This window comes from Erinaceus europaeus, chromosome 5 (assembly GCF_950295315.1).
Source record: "Erinaceus europaeus chromosome 5, mEriEur2.1, whole genome shotgun sequence".
Taxonomy (NCBI): domain Eukaryota; kingdom Metazoa; phylum Chordata; class Mammalia; order Eulipotyphla; family Erinaceidae; genus Erinaceus; species Erinaceus europaeus.
Genome location: NC_080166.1, coordinates 127,195,996 through 127,217,252, shown reverse-complemented (window position 1 = coordinate 127,217,252; position 21,257 = coordinate 127,195,996). Strand labels below are relative to the sequence as shown.

Genomic DNA, 21,257 nt, shown 5'->3' with positions numbered 1-21,257 from the left:
TCCTACCACCTCTGGATCCCCAGGCATGAAAATTTTCTGTTCTAACAGGCAGAACTCTCTCCAACATTTTGTTTGATTATTATTATTACCACTACATTAACAACCATCTGTAACTTGATTTCTGGGTGTTGTGGCCCCTGAGGCAGTGAGGGAGCTCTAGCTCAGGCTGCTGGCACTGTCCACCTTTGGGGCCCTGCCTTCAGGTCTCCGCCCTAGAGCTGCCCAGTCTTGCCCTGGGTCTCCTGTGCCAAGGACAGACTCCAACTTCTTAGAGCTGGGCGCATGCCACCTGAAAAGCCTTGGATTAGTATTAGTTCACATGCAAGCTTTTCAATTTTTACCTCTGAGCATATCCCATTTTCTGAAAGGTGCATTTAGAGAGATGTGTTTCGAGGACCAGTGTCCTGAAACCCCACCTCCCCAGAACTTTGCCCCATTAGGGAACGATAGAAACAGGCTGGGGGTGTGGATCTACCTGTCAACACCCATGCTCAGTGGAGAAGCAATTACAGAAGCCAGACCTTCCACCTTCTGCACCCCATAAAGAATGTTGGTCCATACTCCCAGAGGGATAAAGAATAGGGAAACTTCACATGGAAGGGATGGGATATGGCACTCTGGTGGTGGGAATTATTTGAATTGTACCCCTCTTATCCCACAATCTTGTCAATAATTATTAAATCACTAATAATGAAAAAAGAATTTGAAAAATAAGAAAACACAAAGCAGAACTTGGACTGGGTTTGGTGTATTGCATCAAAATAAAAGACTCCAGGGTGGGGGGGAAGGGTTCATGTCCTGGAACATTATGTTAGAGGACCTAGAGGGGGTTGAATTGTTATGTGGAAAACTAAGAAATGTTACACATGAACAAACTACTGGATTTTACTATTGATTGTAAACCATTAATTCCCAATAAAGAAAAAAAAACTACTAATGGTTTGATAATGATTAACAAGATTGTGTGATAACAGAGGTATGATTCCATACAGTTCTTACCACCAGGTTTTCGTGTCCCAGCCCCTCCACTGGGAGTTCCCTATTCTTAATCCCTCTGGGAGAGTGGACCAAAATTCTTTATGGGATTCAGCAGGTGGAAGGGCTGGCTTCTGTAATTGCTTCTCCATTGGACATGGGCATTGGGCCCCAGCCCATTTCTATTATTCCTTAGTGGGGTAGGACTCTGGGGAGGCGGAGTTCCAGGACATATTGGTGAGGTCATCTGCCCAGGAAAGTCAGGGTGGCTGAACGGCAGGCAGTATGATATAAAGCAGGACAACTTATTTAATAAACAGGAGGCTAAAGGTAGGAATAGAGCAGATTAAGTTAGGAGTCTTCATGGGGGGAAAATCCAGAAAGTCTATTTTAGGCATGTTCCTAGGGACCTGTGACTTTAGTACTTTTTACCTGAGCCTGATAGCTGACATGCAGGTGGACTAAATGTATTGTTTGGGAAGATAGTGTCAAGAGTTGAGAGTAGGGCTAGAAAGCTGCAGTACAGCAGAGAGTAGCTCCCAAACTTGAAAAAGGTAGATAAATGCAGTTAACTGTTTACCCCCATCAGTCTGACTCAGGGCTCACATATATTTATTTAGCACAGGAGCCTGTGTGACCTCTGAGTCCCTGTTAGTTTGAGCCTGCATCTGGCTGTCATTGTTACTCCACCTCCCCCTCCCGGCCCCCAGGCTCATTTTCTGTATTCATTCTATTGTGTCTGCAGAAATGGATGCCTGGAATGTTTGTTATCCACAGATAATGTCAGTGAACGTGTCAGGGAGCTCGTCCACTGGCCTGGTTTACTGCACACCCTGCACTGGCAAACTGAAGTTTCAAAAGATTGCTAGTGCTATGCTTCAGGCATAGGGCTCATGCCCAACTTTTCCTATGTTCTGACTCAGTTCTCAGACCCAGTTCCATGGTAGCTCCATTTACAAAGAAGGCAGATAGGGCTGGAAGATCACGCTTTCACCTTTGAACGTGAGGAGCCAGAATTTGAGCACAGGTAGCCTGGCTTCCATCCCCGTGCTCTTAACCGCTCGCTGCATTTCCTGGGGAATGACTGGGAGCCACTCTAGTCCAGCCAGTCAACAGCAAGGGGCTCCTGGGCCGCCCTAGCTTCCAGCGTCCCCCTGTGGTCACTGTGGGCAGAACCTGCAAGTTCCACTGGCTGATTCACCAAATCAGACACTAAGTATCCTCATTGATCACTGGAAAGGTTTCTCTTTTTGCTTTTTAAAATTTTTATTACCTCCACTTATGGGATAGAGACAGCCAGGAGTTGAAAGGGCAGGGGGACATAGAGAGGGAGAGAAAAAGAGATACCTACAACATTGAGCTCTCCCCCTGCAGTTGGGGACTGAAAGGATCGAACCTGGTTCCTTGTGTACTGTAACATGTGAGCTCTATCAGATACACCACCACCAGCCCCGGACACTGGAAAGGTTGTTTATTTTTATTTGTATTTATTTGTTTTGGATAGAGGCAGAGAGAAATTTAAAGGGAAAAGGGAGACTAAGCTGGAGAAAAAAAAAAGACACCTGTAGCACTGCTCCACCACTCATGAAACTTTCCTCCAGCAGGTAAGGGACTAGGGGGCTCAAACCCAGGTCCTGTGTACTATAATGTGTGCATTCAATCAGGTAGGATACCGCCCAGCCCCTGGAAAGGTTTTTATGGGAGCAAACCCATCAGATGTGTGATGACTCCTGGAAGAGTTGGTATAATCTCAACACTGACGATCTATTTCTTAACGAATTCCTGCCGTTTTAAGGGAGGCTGGTAATCTTCCCCTCTGCTCCTCTACCTTCACAGTCCTGAGCCCAGCCTCTCCTTGTAAGTGCACATGCTAATCATGGAGTCAACTGTAGTGTTGACTACAGAGATTAGATGCGGTGGCCCATGCTATGAGATTATCACAATATCAGAGAACAGTAAATGCTGAATGGTGATGGTGTTGATGTGTGCGCGTGTGCGTGTGTGTGTGTGTGTGCCTGCCTGTGTGCACGCGCATGCGCGTGTGGTTCTGGAGCCTCAAGCATGTGTAAATTCGTTACTCTCTGGTTGTCTTCATCATTCTTTTAAATTCAGATTGAGATAGAAAAGAGAATGTCAAGGCAAAGAGAGCGTTAACTAACCAAACTGTAGGAAGGAGAGAAGCCCCAGATAACAGGAAGCCTTGAGAAAGGGACAGGTCATGAAACGTCTAAGTCCTGAGGCTAAATTTCCCCAGACACAACTATGCAGGAAAAGGTAACAGTAACTGAGGCACCCAGACCCTGAGCTATGGGTACGAGTCCCACCCCCTCAACTTTGCAGCCTCTGCTTCTGTGAGTATGCTTTCTGCTCTCAGCCTGCGGCCCTCCCTAGATAAGCTTATATCTTCCCTTTCTTCAGGGCCCAAAATTCTTTAAGAGTAAGAATTCTTTCTGTATCTCATTAACATAGTAAAGTTATTCCTCCTTGTTGACTCCATTGGTTGGCTCTCAGTCTTGAACCAGCAACAAGATAGGTGGACAGATGTATAGAGAAAGATTTCAGGGGGCCGGGTGGTGGCACACCTGGTTGAGTGTACGTGTTACAATGTGCAAGGACCCGGGTTTGAGCCCCCAGTCCCCAGCTGTAGGGGCAAAGCTTTGTGAGTGGTGAACAAGTGTTGTCTCTTGCTTTCTCTCTCTCTGTCTCTCTCTCCCTTTCCTTTCAATTTCTGGCTGTTTCTATCCAATAAATAAATAAAGATTTAAAAATAATTTTAAATAAGAGAAAAACCTCCACACTAGAGCTTCTTCTCCCAGTGTTGTGGAACTCCAATGTGGCACCAGGGCTCCAACCTGGGGCACACACAGGTCAAGGGACACATCCTAGCAAGCTCCCGTCCTCCTAGGCGAGACATCTTCCAGACCAGACATGATCGTTCTTGTCATCAACAGAGATCTCAGCCTTCCTCACCAAGCCTGGCTAAGCTTTCTTGGGAATGAACATCAGAATCTCTATGCCTCGAGAGTCCGTTTTGCAGCAGGAACTAAGTAAAACCCACCCAGCCCATGAGGATGTTCGAATAGGGAAACATATCTGTCAATCAAAATTACCTAGGAAAATAAATACCTGCACCCAGCAGGAACATACAAGGTTGCCCACTCAGTAAGTAATAGAAGGTGAAATCTACAAGGGGAGTTAGGGGCCCTGTAGACCTTCCACTTCATTCTACGGACACAAAGCAGAGGAGACCAGGAGGGCCATGACTGGTCACTGTGCGTTGCACAAGTAGGATCTCCTCAGTGAAGGAGCAGCAGGAACCCTTTTGTTGACCCACTTGATATCTGCGCCTGCGAAATAGCTCACCTGAGGGCATGTCTGCATCACTCGTTATCAGATTCCAGCCCAGCTCCCATCTCACTGGAGGGAGCTTTGATGCTGTGGTGTCTCCCTCCCCCTTGTCTCTCTCTATACACATACCTGAAAAAGTTCATCCAGAACAGTGAAGCTTTGGCTACAATAATAACAAAATACTGGTTAGCAGTAGAAACCAATATTTAGGGTGCTGTGCAGTAGCACAATAGGTTAAGCGCACATGACATGAACCATAAGGACCGGAGTAAGGATCCTGGTTCCAACCCCCAGCTCCCCACTTGCAGGGGAGTCACTTCACAAGAGGTGAAGCAGGTCTGCAGGTGTCTATCTTTCTCTCCCACTCTGTCTTCCTCTCCTTTCTCCATTTCTGTCTGTCCTATCCAACAGCAACATCATTAACAACAACAATAACCACAACAACGATAAAAAAACAAGGGCAACAAAAGGGAAAAGGTGGCCTCCAGGAGCAGTGGATTCATGGTGCAGGCACTGAGCCCCAACAGTAACCCTGGAGGGAAAAGAAAGAAAGAAAGAAACCAATATTTATTTAGTTTTCTTCTTTTCTTTCTCTCCTTTCTTTCTTTGAATTATTATTATTATTTTTTTATTGCCACCAAGGTTATCATTGTGGTTTGGTGCCAGCACTACAAATCCACTGCTCCCAGTGGCCATTTTTTTATCCTTTTCTTTTTTCTTCTAATTTTTATTGGATAGGACAGAGAGAAGTTGAGAGAGGAGGGAAAGGTAAAAAGAGAGAGAGAGAGGGAGAGAAAGAGAGTCACCTGAAGATCAGCTTTACTGCTCGTGAAACTTCCTCCTTGTAGATGGGGAGCAGGGGCTCGAACCCTGGTCATTGCTCTTGGTAGTAAGTGTGCTTAACTGACTATCCTACTGCCCAGCCCCTTTTATTTCACTATATTTATTTTCTATTACTTGTTATTGTATTGAATTGTGTCCCCTCAAAAGATAGGTTTATATCTAAACTCAGTTATCTACAGGTGTGACTTTAGGTGGTATAGAAAAAATAAAAGGCCTTTTGGGGCATTTTGGAGAGTTGAGATGACGGTTTTATTAAGTTCCTAAGTAATGCCAAGTTACACTGAGAAAAGGGCTTAAGTAGCAGCCACGCTACCAAATCCATAAATCTTTAATCGTCCATTCTTCAGCCAAGCACCTGCACCCCTGAAGCCCATGCATGGATCCAACAAGAGCAAAGGGGCCAGAGGCAGAGGGAAAAGACAAAAAGGGGGGATGTTTCTGCCAAGTGTCTGCTTAAATCAAAGGAGACATCACAGTTTCCATGTTGTTGTGTCCTGTGCTAATGAACTCTGCTAATCTTGCTCACGTGGCCCCGCCTCCCTCTTTGTTTACTGGCATAATACAGCACGTATTCCCAACAAATAATGTCTATGCAGATATAATCAAGTTAGGGTGAGGTCAGTCACCAAGTTGAGATGCTACTATGATCCCATCCGGAACTCCCTGGGCAGACAACCTTACCAGTTCACCAGTGCTTCCTAGAACCTCACCTCTCCAGAGCCCTGCCCTACTAGGGAAAGATAGAAACAGGCTGGGGCTATGGATCCATCTGTCAATGCACATGTCCAGAGAAGCAATTACAGAAGTCAGAAATCCCACCTTCTGTACCCCATAAAGAATTTGGTCCATATCCAGAGGGGTAGAAATGATAAAGGAAGATGACCAGAAGGCTCTGAACTCCAATTCCATCAGGGCCTAAAGAGGGAAGAAGAAAAAAAGGAAAGACATTTGGACTTAGTCATAGGTGTAGGTGAGACTTAGAAACAGTGAAAAGGCAGGACCATAAGAAAAGAAAACAAAAACAAGTAAATACATATATATATATATATATATATATAATCGTAAAAATAATAGTTAACCCATTTATGTGATCTGGGGAGAACTACTGCAGTTTCCAATAGAGGGAATGGGGGCACAGAACTCTAGTTGTGGGAACATTGTGGCATTTTTCCTTGTTACCTTGTAATTTTGTAAACCAACATTAAATCACTAATAAAAAAAAATTAGGGTAAGGTGATTCGGGTAGGCCTGATGCCCATTTGACTGGTGTCCTTAGAATAAAATGTTGTGGGGAGTTGGGCAGTAGTGCAGTGGGTTAAGTGCACATGGCACAAAGCACAAGGACCAGCATAAGGATCTCAGTTCAAACCCTCCGGCTCTCCACCTGCAGGGGAGTCGCTTCACAGGTGGTGAAGCAGGTCTGCAGGTGTCTATCTTTCTCTCCCCCTCTGTCTTCCCCTCCTCTCTCCATTTCTCTCTGTCCTATCTAACAATGACAACATCAACAACAATAAAAACTAAATTTAAAAAAAAGAATAAAATGTTGTGAAGATAGAGACACTCAGAGAGAAGGGAAAGTGACAATGAGATAGAGACTAGAGTGAGGTAACTGTGGACCAAGGATTGATGGAAGAGGCAGAGAAAGGCCCTCTCTACCCAGAGTCTGAGCTAGACCAGGGCCTTTCCATCATCTCAAGTTATGACTTCCAGCCTCCCAAAATAATTGAAAGACTCAATTTCTAGACTTCAAGACCCCTTTTGGTGAGTCCTCTTCATCCTCTCTCCATCATCCATAGACTTTGGTCTTCTACGTGGAAAGCTTCTTGAAGGTGAGAGTTAGACCCGGAGAAGATTCATGCCCTTCAAGGGCTCTCTGGACTTTTGTTGCCCTGCAGCAGCTGTAGGCTCCACAAAGAAATTTTGCCGTGTTACTTGTTATCATGAAGTCCTTATAACCTGCTGTCAGCTTTAGGCATTCTGGCCACTGGGAAAATGGAAGAGGTGCCTCTTCATTGCCAAGAGATATTTGAATTTAATGAGGACATGAGTACTTCCAGGGAGACACAAGAGCTTATGTTAATATTATTTGAAGGACAAGTATCGTCACAGACAGCTGCTTGTCCAATGCCAGGCTCTGTCTTATGTGACCGGTATGTGCTCTGTCATTTAACCTTCCTAATGTCCTGGTGAGGTAGCCCCTGCTGATCAGCCCAGCTTTCTGAAGAAAGAAATTGAAGTTTAGAAGCTGTAAAAAGCAGAGTTGAGAGTCAAACGGGCAGTATAACCAGAAACTTAGCTCATCACCACTAAAGTGGAACAAAACACTGCGCTTTATGTAGAATGGAAATTCTCATCCCTTTGTGGTCATGCAAAATACTAGGTGTAGATTGCTCTCTCTATCAGTGTGCCAGTGTACATGTAGATGGCTGTCCGTTTACTCTGGGGTGTATTTGTCAGCATTTTCTATAGGTATGTAACCAATTGGCTTGTATTTTTTATGTATTTGTTTGTTTTTTGTCTCTAGGGTAGTCACTGGGGCTGGATGCTGGCGCTGCAAATCCACCTCTCCTGGCAGCCATTTTTCTCTTTTGTTTCTTCTATTTTATTCAATAGCACAGACAGAAATTGACAGAGGAAGGGGAAGAGAGAGAGGGAGAGAAAGACACCTGTAGACCTTATCACACCCTGTTGATTCCTTCCTTTAGAGTCCTTTGATCTGCAATAGCCCATAGTAAATTAGTTTTTTATGTATTTTTGTTCTAGTTATTGGATAGAGACAGAGAAATTGAAAGGGGAGGAGGAGATAGGGAGAGAGACAGAGAGACACCTGCAGGACTGCTTCACTGTGATGTGTGCACTTAACCAGGTGCGCCACTGCCTGGACCCCAGTTTTTTTTTTTAATTAATTTTTTTTATAAAAAAGGAAACATTGACTAAACCATAGGATAAGAGGGGTACAACTTCACACAATTCCCACCACCAGAACTTAGGAAAGGACCCCCCCCACACACACACATAGGTGGGGATCTGGGATTCTTGCACTGATCCTTGCATTTTGTAGGCTCTCTCTCCCTCATTAATCACTAAATCATACAACAAGATAGAAGAAAAGAGTATAGCTCTGGGTTTGAGAGATGATTTTCAGTTTGATCAGCTTAAAATGACAACAACCCCTTTCTCTTGGTTTATAGTTGTAGGATAATTGGCATTTTCTACTTAAATCTTTTTCTGTGCAGAAGATCCTTTTTTTTTTTTACTGTAAATTGCTTTTTAAAATTTTTTTAATTTATTTATTGCAGAATGAATGTTTTACATTCAACAGTAAACACAATAGTTTGTACATGCATAACATTTCCCAGTTTTCCATATAACTACAACCCCTACCAGTTCCTCTGTCATCCTTCTTGGATCTGCATTCTCCCCACCCACCCACCCCAGAGTCTTTTACTTTGGTGGAATATGCTAATTCCAGTTTAGGTTCTACTTGTGTTTTCTCTTCTGATCTTGTTTTTCAACTTCTGCCTGAGAGTGAGATCATTCCATATTCATCCTTCTGTTTGACTTATTTCACTTAACATGAATTTTTCAAGGTCCATCCAAGATCGGCTGAAAACAGTGAAGTCACCATTTTTTATAGCTGAGTAGTATTCTATTGTGTATTCTTGCTCAGCCACTCATCTGTTGTTGGACACCTGGGTTGCTTCCAGGTTTTGGTATTACAAATTGTGCTGCCAAGAACATATGTGTACACAGATCTTTTTGAATGGGTGTGTTCAGTTCCTTAGGATATATCCTACAGGAGAGGAATTGCAGGATCATAGGGTAGGTCCATTTCTAGCAGAAAATCAGTTTTATCCTCTCAATCCTACATTTCACTTTTGATTTTGATGTGGTGTCATAAAAAACAAAACAAAAACAGTCTACCGATGAGCATTGCACTCCATCATAACACCAGGTCTGGAAAGCTTTAAGTATAATTTGTTTTCGGCTTACCCCACTCCCCCACTTAAAGCAGCAACTTGCTCTTTAAAGTTTGCACCTTGAACTTTGTTGTCAGAGAATGTTTCTATGTAAGAAAAGATGGATGGGATCCGGGCAGCGCAAGGATACATGCAAGGACGTAGTTTCGAGTCCCTGATCCCCACCTGCAGTGGGAATGCTTCAGCAGCAGTGAAGCAAGTCAGCAGGTGTCTCTCCTTCTCTCTATCCCCCACCCCTCTCAATTTGTCTCTGTTGTATTGAATGACAAGAAAAATAAAAGGCAAGACTGGGGAGGTAGTAGGGCGCTCTCTCTCTCTCTCTCTGCATTCCAATAAAACAGTTTGTTCAGACATATAGCCAGTTTTTCAAACATCTACAAAGGGGTGAAAGGTGTTTCTGCCTTTGGAATTCTTGATATACAGTTTAGATTAAAATACTAGCATGTCAGAGGCCAGGCGGTGGCACACCTGGCTAAGTGCACAAGGACCCAGGTTCAAACCCCTGATCCCCATCTTCAGGGGGAAAGCTTCACGAATGAAGCAGGGCTGCAGGTGTCGCTCTCTCTCTCTTCCTCTCTCTCTCTCTCCCTACCCTCTCAATTTCTATCTCTATCCAATAATAAAAATAAATTTTAAACACACAAACATCATAACCACTAGCGATGCCCACTACTTTAAAAGGTCTGCCAGAGAAGACCGGAGAGAGAGCTCGGTGGTTTGGGAGGAATTGAACCTGGGACTTCAGAACCTTAGGCTCAAGAGTCTCTTTGCGTAACTATTACGCTATCTACCTCTGCCCCCTTTACCTTTTTTTTTTTTTTTTCTAACATGCATTCCTGCCTGAGGCTCAAAGCCCCAGGTTCAATCCCTGGCACTATCATAAGCCAGAGCTGAGCAGACGAGGGCCAGGTAGTGGCACACCCGGTCCAGTGCACGGCTACCCTGGTCCCCACCTGCAGGCGTGCAGTTTCACAAGTGGTGAAGCAGTGCTGCCGGTTTCTGTCTTTCTCCCTATTTCCCTCCACCATCTCAGTTTTTCTCTACCCAATCAATAAATAAAAATTAAAAAAAACAAACACATGAAACCTGCCCTAGAGAAAAGCATCTTCTCCTCTGAGGTCCTGCTCAAGACTGATTTGATTTCACACGGCAGGGATCCTGTCTCCAGGAGCCAAGCAGGGAGTCTGCAGGGAATATACTACCTTTCTGGGCTCTTTCTTTGAACATCTGCCCTCAGGTAGGTTGCTCAGCTTTCCTTCTCTCGTTACTCTACCTAGTGGGAATTCTGCACAGAACAGGACCCACCAGTCTGTGAAGCCTCAGGTCTGAGCTGTTACCCAATCAGTTATGTCTAGAAGCCGCCTTAGGGATTAATTGGGGGGGGGTGTCATCTGTTAATGAAGTGTTTATATTGTTCCCCATGTGTAACCAAGGTTCATATCTTTTACTGTCAGATAGTCTTTTTTTTATTATTTATTTATTTTTATTGTCACCAGGGTTATCATTGGGGCTTGGCGCCAATGACAAATTCTCTGTTTCTGGTAGCTATGCCTCCTCCCATACCCCATTTTACTGATAAAAATTGAGAGCGGAGGGACACACACACACACAGATGGGGGGGCAGAGAGAGACACCTCCAGCCCTGCTTCACTGCTAGTGAAACTTGGCCCCCTAGGTGGGGGCGGGGGGGGGGGCTTGAACCCAGCTCCCAGAGTATGGTGATATGTGCAGCCTACCGGGTGTACTATCACCAGGCCCCTTGTCAGGCAAAATCTTGAAGAGGGCTGAGTGACGGTATTTATTATTCTAATTTCAAAGAATCTCAAGAATCTCTTTTTTATTTTTACTTTTTTTTTTTATTGGATAGAACAGTGAAAACTTGAAAGGGGAGGGAGAGCTAAAGAGAGAAATAGACCCCCTGCAGACCTGTTTTACCGCTTGTGAAGTGTCACCCCTGCAGGTGGGGAGCCGGGGCTCAACTCGGATTCTTGAGCTTAGTAATATGTGCGCTTAACCAGATGTGTCACTGCCTGACCCCTCAAGAATACCTCTAGCACAATCCTTTAAACGTATTTTTTTGCAGTTGTTTAAAAACAAAACAAGGGAGTCAGGCGGTAGTGCAGTAGGTTAAGCGCACATGGCTTGAAGCGCAAGGACTGGAGAAAGGGTCCCGGTTGGAGCCCCGGCTTGGGGGTCACTTCACAGGCGACAAAGCAGGTCTGCAGGTGTCTCTTTCTTACCCCCCCCCATTTCCCCTCCTCTCTCCATTTCTCTCTGTCCTATCTAACAACGACGACATCAATGACAACTACCACAACAATAAAAGACAACAAGGGCAACAAAAGGGAAAACAAAAAAACAAAACAAAACAAAAACAGAAAGCGTGGGCCGGAGTAGCGCACCGGGTTAAGTGCACATAGACCTGAGCTAGGATCCAGGTTCGAGCCCTGGCTCCCCACCTACAAGGGCGTGGCTTCTCACAAGTGGTGAAGCAGGTCTGCAAGTGTCTTTCTCTCCCTTTCTATCTCCCCCTCCCCTCTCAATTTCTTGCTGTCCTATTTAAAAAAAAAAATGGCCAGAGGAGCAGTGGATTTGTAGTGAAGGCACTGAGCCCCAGTGATAACCCTAAAGGCAAAAACAAACAAACGCAAAGCAAAAACTGTTAGTTTCTCATCTGAAGACCAGTGTTTGCTTTCCTTGGGAGTAACCAATTTCTAAGTGAATACAGAAAACTGTTTGGGGACAGAAAATAATATAGTGGGGTGCACTGCACTTGTATGTGAAAAGCCCCAGCTCCGTTCCCAACTCTGCCTATAGCCAGAAGGAGGAAGAGGAGGGGGAGGGAGGGAGAGGGGCGGGGGAGGGGGGAAGAAAGAGAAAATCACTGATTTTGACAAAATATCTATTTCAAGACACACACACAAAGGAGGAGGCAGACTAGAAGTCCTTTTAAATGCTTCTTTTATTTCATTGGTTGTACATTGGGTGATTGAACTGAATACTACAACCAAAACATAGAGTTGATACGAATTAGACTCCTGTTTACACTATAAAGTAATGAATGAGAGAAGATTTTAAGTGTTACAGAAAGATTTAGTAGAAATGTTACCCGTGGTATGGTAGAAAGAATATGGAAAGAATATCTCGGTGAAGTGCTGTTATATCCTGAAAACCAAGAGTGAAATGGAACTCCCATACAAGTGACGTGTTCGTCTCTTATCTACAGTAGTTGTTGAATTGCTGTCTTCATGTCTTGGATATTGGTGATTTTTTCTTCTTCTTTAATTAAACAAAGCATTTAAGATTTATTCATCATAGTCTGACTTCTGAATATAAACAAACTTTTGGCAAATAATATTTATACAGAAAAATAGTTTTAGATCCTCTCAAATCCCAGAATTATTCTATAAAATTACATTATAAATAAATAAAAAGCAAAATCTGTTGTACATATATTTGTACATCTATGCATTTGCCTTGCTTCCTCCTTATTGTAAATGGTATATTTATTTATGACTCTTTGCATATCATAATCACAATTCTGGAAAATGGATATCATAGTAAAAATACAATCTTCTCTATTTTCTGTGGGGTACAGACAATGCTTTTGATGCTCCATTTTTACAGGGTTGAAAATAGTTGTGTGCTAACAACTTCGAAAATCAAAATCACGAAACAAAAGAAAAAAAAGGGGGGAAAGACAATGTTACAACAGTCTACAAAAATATTTTAGTGATTCCATAATTTACCTTTCAGTAATGTATACTATGTTTTCAGTGAGTTTAAGTGAGTTAACAAAGAAAAAGAAAAAAGAAAGGATGAAGGTTTTAGGCAAATTGTAGCATAACTACATTGTTACAGCTGAGAAAATTACAAATATCAATAATACATAAAGATGAAACTACCAAAGAAATACAAGTTAGATACAATACTTTTCCACAATTAAAAAAACAAATGTAAGGGTACAAGCGCTATGTGAGATTACACTTAGAATGTGTGTGTGTGTGTGTGTGTGTGTGTGTGTGTGTGTGTGTGTGTGTGTGTTATAGGGTTATCAAGTCTACAATATAAGATAAACAGTCATTAGACCCTGACCAACATGAATTAAAATGGATTTCTTTTTTTCTCAAATAAAAACGATATATATGGTTGGTGCATCTAGTTTTTCAAACAGGCAATGATGCCAGAATTTAAAATATTTTACATTCAATCTCAAAAGTCAAAATACTTCAGTCACTAATATGTTCACAAAGAAAATGGATGTTTAAAACAATTACACATAATATTCATTTATAACAGTTTTGTTTCTTTTAAACAATAATTTAAAAACTATGCAGGTACTGTATAGGCTATGTGCAACATAGAAAATGTGAAATATGAAATATTTGGTACAATAGTGCTTAAAATAAACTTTAAAACAAACTTTCTGAACAAAATTTAATTGAATCGCTATTACCTTGAAGAACAACCAAGTATTTAAAAAAGTAAACAACATTAAAATATGTTTCATCCATATATAGTATATATGTTTGTGTATATATAATATGTATGTACTTGTATTAAAGTTTTTTTTATACGTTTGAGACATAAAATATGCTTTCATGTGAAAGAATTAAAAGAACTATATATTTTTTTCCCATGCTGTAGTCAGTTACAACCCTTTAATCCAACTTTGGAAATGCAAAACAATAATTTTTTTTTTTTTAAGTGAAACTATCTACCTTTTTGTTTACATAGTAATTTAGATTAAAGTCACAGTCAGATTTGTAGTGACTAAACTCAAACTTACTTAAATGAGAATATTATACAGATCTCCTCACCTACAGCTTTCTCGTTGGACTAGGCTTTTAAATTCCGAAGAGTTAATTCAGTAACAGGCAATTTGGATGGTGAATTGGAAAAACCCATCCTATTGATTAGACTATTGGCATGGGCCTTTCTTTCCGGTCAAACTGGATGAAGTCTGGCAAAATCTAGGCACTTCTACAAAGTCTCTCTTATAAAACAACTTTAAAAATATACTTGTAAAATAATACCTTCAAGACTTTGTTGGGTGGGTGGGTGGGTAGTAGGGGAGGGGTATGAAGCTCATACCGTGCAAAGTGTTTCTTGGTTTCTGTTTTGTTTTCCTCAATCTAGTGAGTGTTATTTCTAGAATCCCTCATCATGCGGCATCTCCTGGCAAAAGCACGCACCACACACTCAGGCGTCCCCAGTACTTGTGCTTGAATTCCCATTCAAATTTTAGACCTGCAGGGCAGGTGCTGGTTTTACTTCACTTCTCTTCTTTGCGGCATGCATGTGGCGGGAGAAGTGAAGCGTACCCTTGGATCCTGCGGGCAAGTGCAATGACTGTAACTGAAGTTGGAATGGAACCTGCCCTCGGAATCGGTTTCCTTTGCTTGTTTGTTCAACTAATGCTAACTGTTTATTGCTAACTTTGAAGTATTCTGAGTCGAAATGCTTACATCGTTTGGACTCTCTGCATCTGCTATAGTTATGGAGATAAGACAATATTCCTAGGACAGAAACTATGTTTAGTAACCCTTTGAAAGTAAACTTTAGCCTTTTTAATTTTGTTTTTTAAATGTCTTTAAACATCACAGCTGGTCTCAGGTAATTAACTATCTTAGGTTGGAATATACTAAGCATACCATATTTAATACTCATAGATGATATAGCAGCACTAACTTCTTAAGAGTTGTGGTCTGTCCAGACTAAATCTTTATTTAGCATGCAGTTTGTGGCAATTCTATTGAGCAGGAAACAGGATAGTATGTACAGTAACAATGTTTAGTTATTCTCAATGCAGAATCCTGGCATTCCATTCCATTTCTGCTGATTATTTCAGAATTATCTGTTGGAAAAAAGACAAGCATGACTTAGACTTCCTTCTCTAAGGGGAACATAATGAGCTTAAGTCTTAACTCTGAAAACAGACATTTGAAAGTAGAAATTTCCCCTCATTTTGGTGCAATCACAAAAATCACAATTTTGTTCAATCTCCACCCTCCGTGCTGAATTTTTTTTTTTTTTAACATTTAAATACTTCTGCTATGTGGCCACTGTAAAGAACGATGATTCAAAGGCACAGAACTTTCTGTAGAAAACTGTGATGACATGTATGTGGACATGCATTGTGTCTGGACCTCAATCAGTCTCTTTCTCTCAAGAGTTTTGCTTATATCTCTTTATTATATTACATTCATATTTCCAATCAACTGATATTCGCAAGGCGATCAGGAAGTCTAATCAGGGGGCTAGGTGGTGGAGCACCAGTAGAGCATACATGTTACCATGTTCAAGGACCCGAGTTCAAGCCCCACACACACCACCTGGGGGGGAAAGCTTCACCAGTGGCGAAGCAGCTTGCAGGTGTCATGTTTCTCTCTTCTTTCTCAATTCCTATCTGTTCTAGCTTAAAAAAAAAAAAAAAAAAGAAAATTGGCTACTGGGAGCAGTGAATTCATCATGCAGGCACTAAGCCGTAGCAATAGCCCTGGTGGCAACAAAACAAAACAAACTCAAAACAAACAAACAAACAAACAAAACCAGTCTAGTCAGAGAACTAGTTTATATGTGAAAAGTTACTTTAGAGTTTAAAATAAATATTTTGACAGGTATAACAAACCAGGCCTAATTTATGAACTTGAATTAATAATTCAAAAGTTTCCATAAAAACTACTTTGATTCCCAAGATAAAGTGATTACCAATTTCAGATTCAGGGAAAGTTTGAAAGTGCAAGATTGGGGGTGGGGGTGGGTTGGGGGAAAGAAGACATTCTAAAAGAAGAAAGAAAACCAGGTCAAACGCTCTTGATAAGTCTAAACATACGCGCTAAACTATTAAATTCAAGCTGAGGTCCTTGCAGTTAAATCTCCAAGTTCATTTCCAACTCTCCACCTTCGTGAAGGACAGAGGAATTATCATGTGGGACCTGGTTCATTACATTTCCAGCACACACTAACACCTGTGCAATGTTTCTACCAAACTTTGTACAGTTCAAATACATAATATTTTGCTTTAACAGTCAAGAAGAGCCTTTTGGCTAGAAAATAAGAAGTAAAACCGCACTATGCAGGGGCGGGGGGGCAGGCAGTAGCGCACCGGGTTAAGCGCACATAGTAAGAATTCAGCACAAGGACCCGCACAAGGATCCAGCTTCGAGCCCCTGGCTCCCCACCTGCGGGGTGGGTGTGGGGTCACTTCACAAGCAGCTAAGCAGGTCTGCAGGTGTCTCTCTTTCTCTCCCTCTCTATCTTCCCCTCCTCAGTTTCTCTCTGTCCTTTTCAATAATATGGAAAAAATGACTGCCAGGAGTTGTGGATTCATAGTGCCGGTTCAGAGCCCCAGTGATAAATCTGGAGGCAAAAAACAAACAAACAAACAAACTCTATGACCGGGTCAGCTAATATTCTTGTGCACCAAATCCAATTTCTAAACATCATCTGTACAAACATGTTTTCTTCTCTCTTTATCTTAGTATTTATACGTGTGCTCCCCCCCCTTTCAGTGTGTGCTCCTGCAGCCTATTTAAACATTATGGGCACTCAAGTAGCTTCTCTCCTAAAGCAAATACATAGCTTTTGTTTTACCGAGACATAAGGTATGTGAAGAATTAATAAAAAATAGAGGAAGAACTTCATTTATATTAAATAACTGTACTAGATGGAATGAGCATTCTTTAAAACAAAGTATATCCAGGGCCGGATGGTGGCGTACCCAGTTGAGTGCACATGTTACAGTGCACAAGGTCCCAGGTTTGAGCCCCCGGTCCCCACCTGCAGGGGGAAAGCTTTGCGAGTGGTGAAGCAGTGTGGCAGATGTCTCTCTGTCTCTTGCCCTGTCTAGCTCCCCCTTCCTCTCAATTTCTGACTGTCTCTATCCAATAAATAAATAAAGATCATAAACAAAGCATATCCTAGGTATTTAGAGTCAGTCAGGAAGAAATACGCTCGACCAGACCTGCCAATATACGCGGATATCTTCGCCCACCCTGTCCAACGCTTGACGTCTCGTCACCCAATCTGGTCCCCTACGCCTACACTGAACTTCTCTGTTCCAGTCTCTTGGAAACAGAGTTGGCAGTCAGCTGAGGTAAAGAACAAACACCTCATCACAGACCCCTGCGAGTGTCCACCCGGCTTTGACCTAGCACGTTATGATTGGGCCCTCCTCAATCGCTATCGAACAGGCCATGGCCGGTGCGCCGCTATGTTCCATCGCTGGGGAGCCAGAGACGACCCGAACTACCCCTGCGGCTCCAGACAGACTATGACCCACATAGTCCACGACTGCCACCTCTCCAGATTCAAAGGAGGTCTCGAAACTTTACATCAGGCTCAACCTGACGCTGTTGACTGGCTACGGAAGAAGGGCAAATGCTAGAAGAAGAAGGGAGAAATAGCACCCCTTGTCTCAAGTGATAGACGTGAATAAAAGCAGTAATGACATACAATTATTTTAGTCTATGTCCCCACCATCCTGAACACACCTGAGCTTATAAACTAGGCAGGGCTGGGCCTGGTTAGGATTTGGATAGGAAGCCCAAGTCCTACATTTTACATGGAAAAATCATCACACCATCCTCAAGAGATTGTTGCCAACAGCTGATATTCAGATTCTTCAGAGAGTCCCATTACAATTTCATTTTTAGATTTAGATCTTTGATTATTTTATAAAGAACAATTAATTATTTTACCTCATACTACAGCTGGAATACTATCTCTAAGGATTCCAAATAAGAATGTGCCCAAGGCATAAAATGATAGCTCTTCTCACCCCCACCCCTTTACTTTCAGTAAAAAAAAAAAAAAAAAGTCTCTCCGACATACTTATGGAGAAAAACCCTACAGTTTCTTAAGTCAAGATATCACAGTTATATACTGGAGCTTACTCACACTCATGTGTACTCACCAAAACAAACATGCAATATAAAACCAAAGTCCCAACCACCTGGAGAGAGAAGCATTCTACAGCAAAACCAGCAATGGGCAAATGGGTACCTCAGAAACTAGTTACAGCCACGCTTCAAACTTGAAATTATTTGACAAAGAGAAAACAACCCCCACCAAGGTTTAACTGAAGTACAGGTCAGCGGTGAAATTACCGAAAGGCACTAGCTGGATTCATTCAACTGCTTTTCCTCTCTATTCTAGTCTACAGAGGACCCATCATTTGGATCAAGATACGAATTAAAAAAATGACCTCTGGTGCTATCAGAACTCTCATAGGTTCCTGCTGCCTGGAATCTAGACCAGAGAATTTTAGCCATACCCTGGGGTCTCTGCCTTTGGCCACTGTGTGTGTGAATATATATATATTTGATACTCCTAGCAGCTGTGGTTTTTATAGATGTTTTAGAAGGGGGGGGGGGTTCTGACTTTTCATTTTTGTGCTGGGAGCACTTTTTTTTTCATTGTCATTTCATTATTAATTAAAAAAAACTTTTTTGTTATCTTTATTTACTGGATGGCAACAGTTAGAAATCTAGAGAGAAGGTGAGATAGAGAGGGAGAGAGACAGAGAGATACCAACATCATTGCTTCACCACTTGTGAAGCTTTCCCCATGCAAGTGGGGCCTGGGGGCTCAAACCCGGGTCCTTGTACACTGTAACATGTGCGTTCAACCATGTGTGCCACCACCCGGCTCCTAATTTCTTTTCTTTCTGGAACCTAGCTTGCTGGTACTTCCTATTGAAATTTATTCGAAATATAGACAGAACAGGAATCCAGGAGACACCAGTTCCCAGCAGAGTGTCTCTGGTTTAATGTCTGTTCAGGTAGTGCTACTTTTTTCTTTTATTTCTTTATTGGGGAATGAATGTTTTACATTCAACAGTAAATACAATAGTTTGCATGTCCCCCTGCAGGTAGGGACCAGGGGCTTGAACCTGGGTCCTTGCACACTGTAATGTGAGCGCTTACCCAGGTGCACCACCGCCTGGCCCCTGAATTTTCTTTTGTAAGCTCCTATTTTAAGTTCATACCAGAACACCTGTAATACGCAGTACAATGAACAAGTGCACTCTCTATGTTTCCCTATGTCCTCTCCTCGGCATTTTTCTTCTATCACAGTTCTACATGGGCAGATGGAAGGCATCCTATAAAGTAAAATTTTCAGAAGTTTTTTTTTTTTAAACAAATCTTTGTCTTTTTTTTTTAAAGTTTTTTTAAAATTTATTTTCCCTTTTGTTGCCCTTGTTGTAGTTATTATTGTTGTTGTCATTGTTAGATAGGACATGGAGAATTGGAGAGAGGAAGGGAAGACAGAAGGGGGAGAGAAAGACAGACACCTGCAGACCTGCTTCACTGCCTGTGAAGCGACTCCCCTGCAGGTGAGGAGCGGGAGGCTCGAATCAGGATCCTTTCGCCAGTCCTTGCGTTTCACATCATGTGCGCTTAACCCACTGCGCTACCGCCCGACTCCCCAAATCTTTGTCTTTTTAATTTAACAGGAGGAGAGAAATTGAGAGGGGAAGGGAAGAAAAAGAGGGGTGAGACCCAGAGATACCTGCAGACTTGCTTCACCGCTTGTGAAGCGTCCCTCCCATAGGTGCAGAGCTGAGGGCTCGAACCTAGATCTTTGCGCTGGTCCTTACGCTTAGTACTATGTTTGCTTAACCACCGCCTGCCCCCCAAAGTCTTTTTTCCCCAGAGGTGTGCGAGTGCCTCTGGCTTCTGGTGGGACTGGGGTTTGAACCTGGACCTCTGGTGCCGCAGGCATGAAGGGCCTTGTGCAGGGCCACTACACTATGTAACCAGTCTGCTTGACTTTATTATTATTAATTTTTATTTTTACCAGAGCACTGCTCAGTTCTGGCTTATGGTGGTGCAGGGGGTTGAGCCTGGGTCTTCAGAGTCTCAGGCACTAAAGTCTTTCCCAGAACCACTATGCTGTCTCCCCTTGATTCTGCAGGAGGCTCCGAGCTTGTGAACTAGCTTAGAAATTAGCTCAGCGCTGCCTGTCATGTACCATGTGCAAAACACTTGCTGGATTTCTTCTGCTGGTGTGGAGACAGCTTGTGATGGAACAGGGGGCTTGGCGAGACAAGCTCTCCCCAAAGAAGGTTTACAGGGCCGGGTGGTGGCACACCTGGTTGAGCGCACATGTTACAATGTGTGCGCAAGGACCCAAGTTCAAGACCCTGGTCCCCACATGCAGGGGGAAAGCTCTTTGTGAGTGGTGAAGCAGTGCTCATGTCTCTTCGCCACTCTCCCTCTCCATCACGCCCCTTCCCTCTCGATATGTGGCTGTCTCCAATAAATAAATGAAAATAACTTTTAAAAGTTCATAATTATTATTATTATTATTTTTTTTTTTACCAGAGAACTGCTCTTTATGGCTTATGATGGTCGGGGGGGGAGGTTTGAACCTGGGACCGTGAAGCCTCAGGAATGAGAGTCTCTTGACATAACCACGGTGCTATCTCTTCCACCCAGAAGGCAAAAAGTTACATTTCTCCTCCTCCTCTTCCTTCTTTTCTTTATTATTTTTGTTGTTGTTGCGATAGAGCTGCCTACAGCTACCTGCAAGAAGGCTGTTCTCACACTGCCTCATGGCTGCTTCAGCTGAGTCCTGGAGTTCAGCCAGCCTAGCCCCGCTCACCTCAGTTAGCCCTAGCAGAGTCTCTGGCTGCCCACTGGCCAACAGACTGGCTAAAACTTTGAGAAGGTTACATTTCTATGTGAGACTAGCCAGCTCAGTGTTGAAAATCCCAATCAGGGAGCCGGGTGGTGGCGTAGCAGGTTAAGCGCGCGTGGCGCAAAGCACAAGGACCAGTGTAAGGATCCCGGTTCACAGGTGGTGAAGCAGGTCTGCAGGTGTCTGTCTTTCTCTTCCCCTTTGTCTTCACCTTCTCTCTCCATTTCTCTCTGTCCTATCCAACAATGATGATGTCAATAACAACAACAACAATAATAACCACTACAATGTTAAACAACAAGGGCAACAAAAGGGAAAATAAATAAAAAATCGTGAACTGAAAGCATTATTTTCTGTTCCCAGTCCCACTCAAAGGAGAAGATATGGGACAGGAAAGGCTGGTGGCCACAAAACCAGTGTCCCTACTGTCAAAACAAAGACATACAAAGACACTTGGGTGCATTC

General features: G+C 42.8%; 1 protein-coding gene across 8 annotated transcripts in view; it reads right to left on the bottom strand.

Annotated features, from left to right (window-relative positions):
- Positions 1-12,090: 12,090 nt before the first annotated feature.
- The window catches only part of MBNL2 (muscleblind like splicing regulator 2), a 72,932-nt gene continuing 63,765 nt past the window's right edge, over positions 12,091-21,257 (bottom strand). For all 8 annotated transcript variants that reach the window (XM_060191772.1, XM_060191773.1, XM_060191775.1 and 5 more), the window contains one exon: positions 12,091-15,003. In XM_060191772.1, coding sequence (XP_060047755.1) covers positions 14,876-15,003 — 128 coding nt within the window. In that variant the 3' untranslated portion in view covers positions 12,091-14,875. The remainder of the gene's footprint in view (positions 15,004-21,257) is intronic.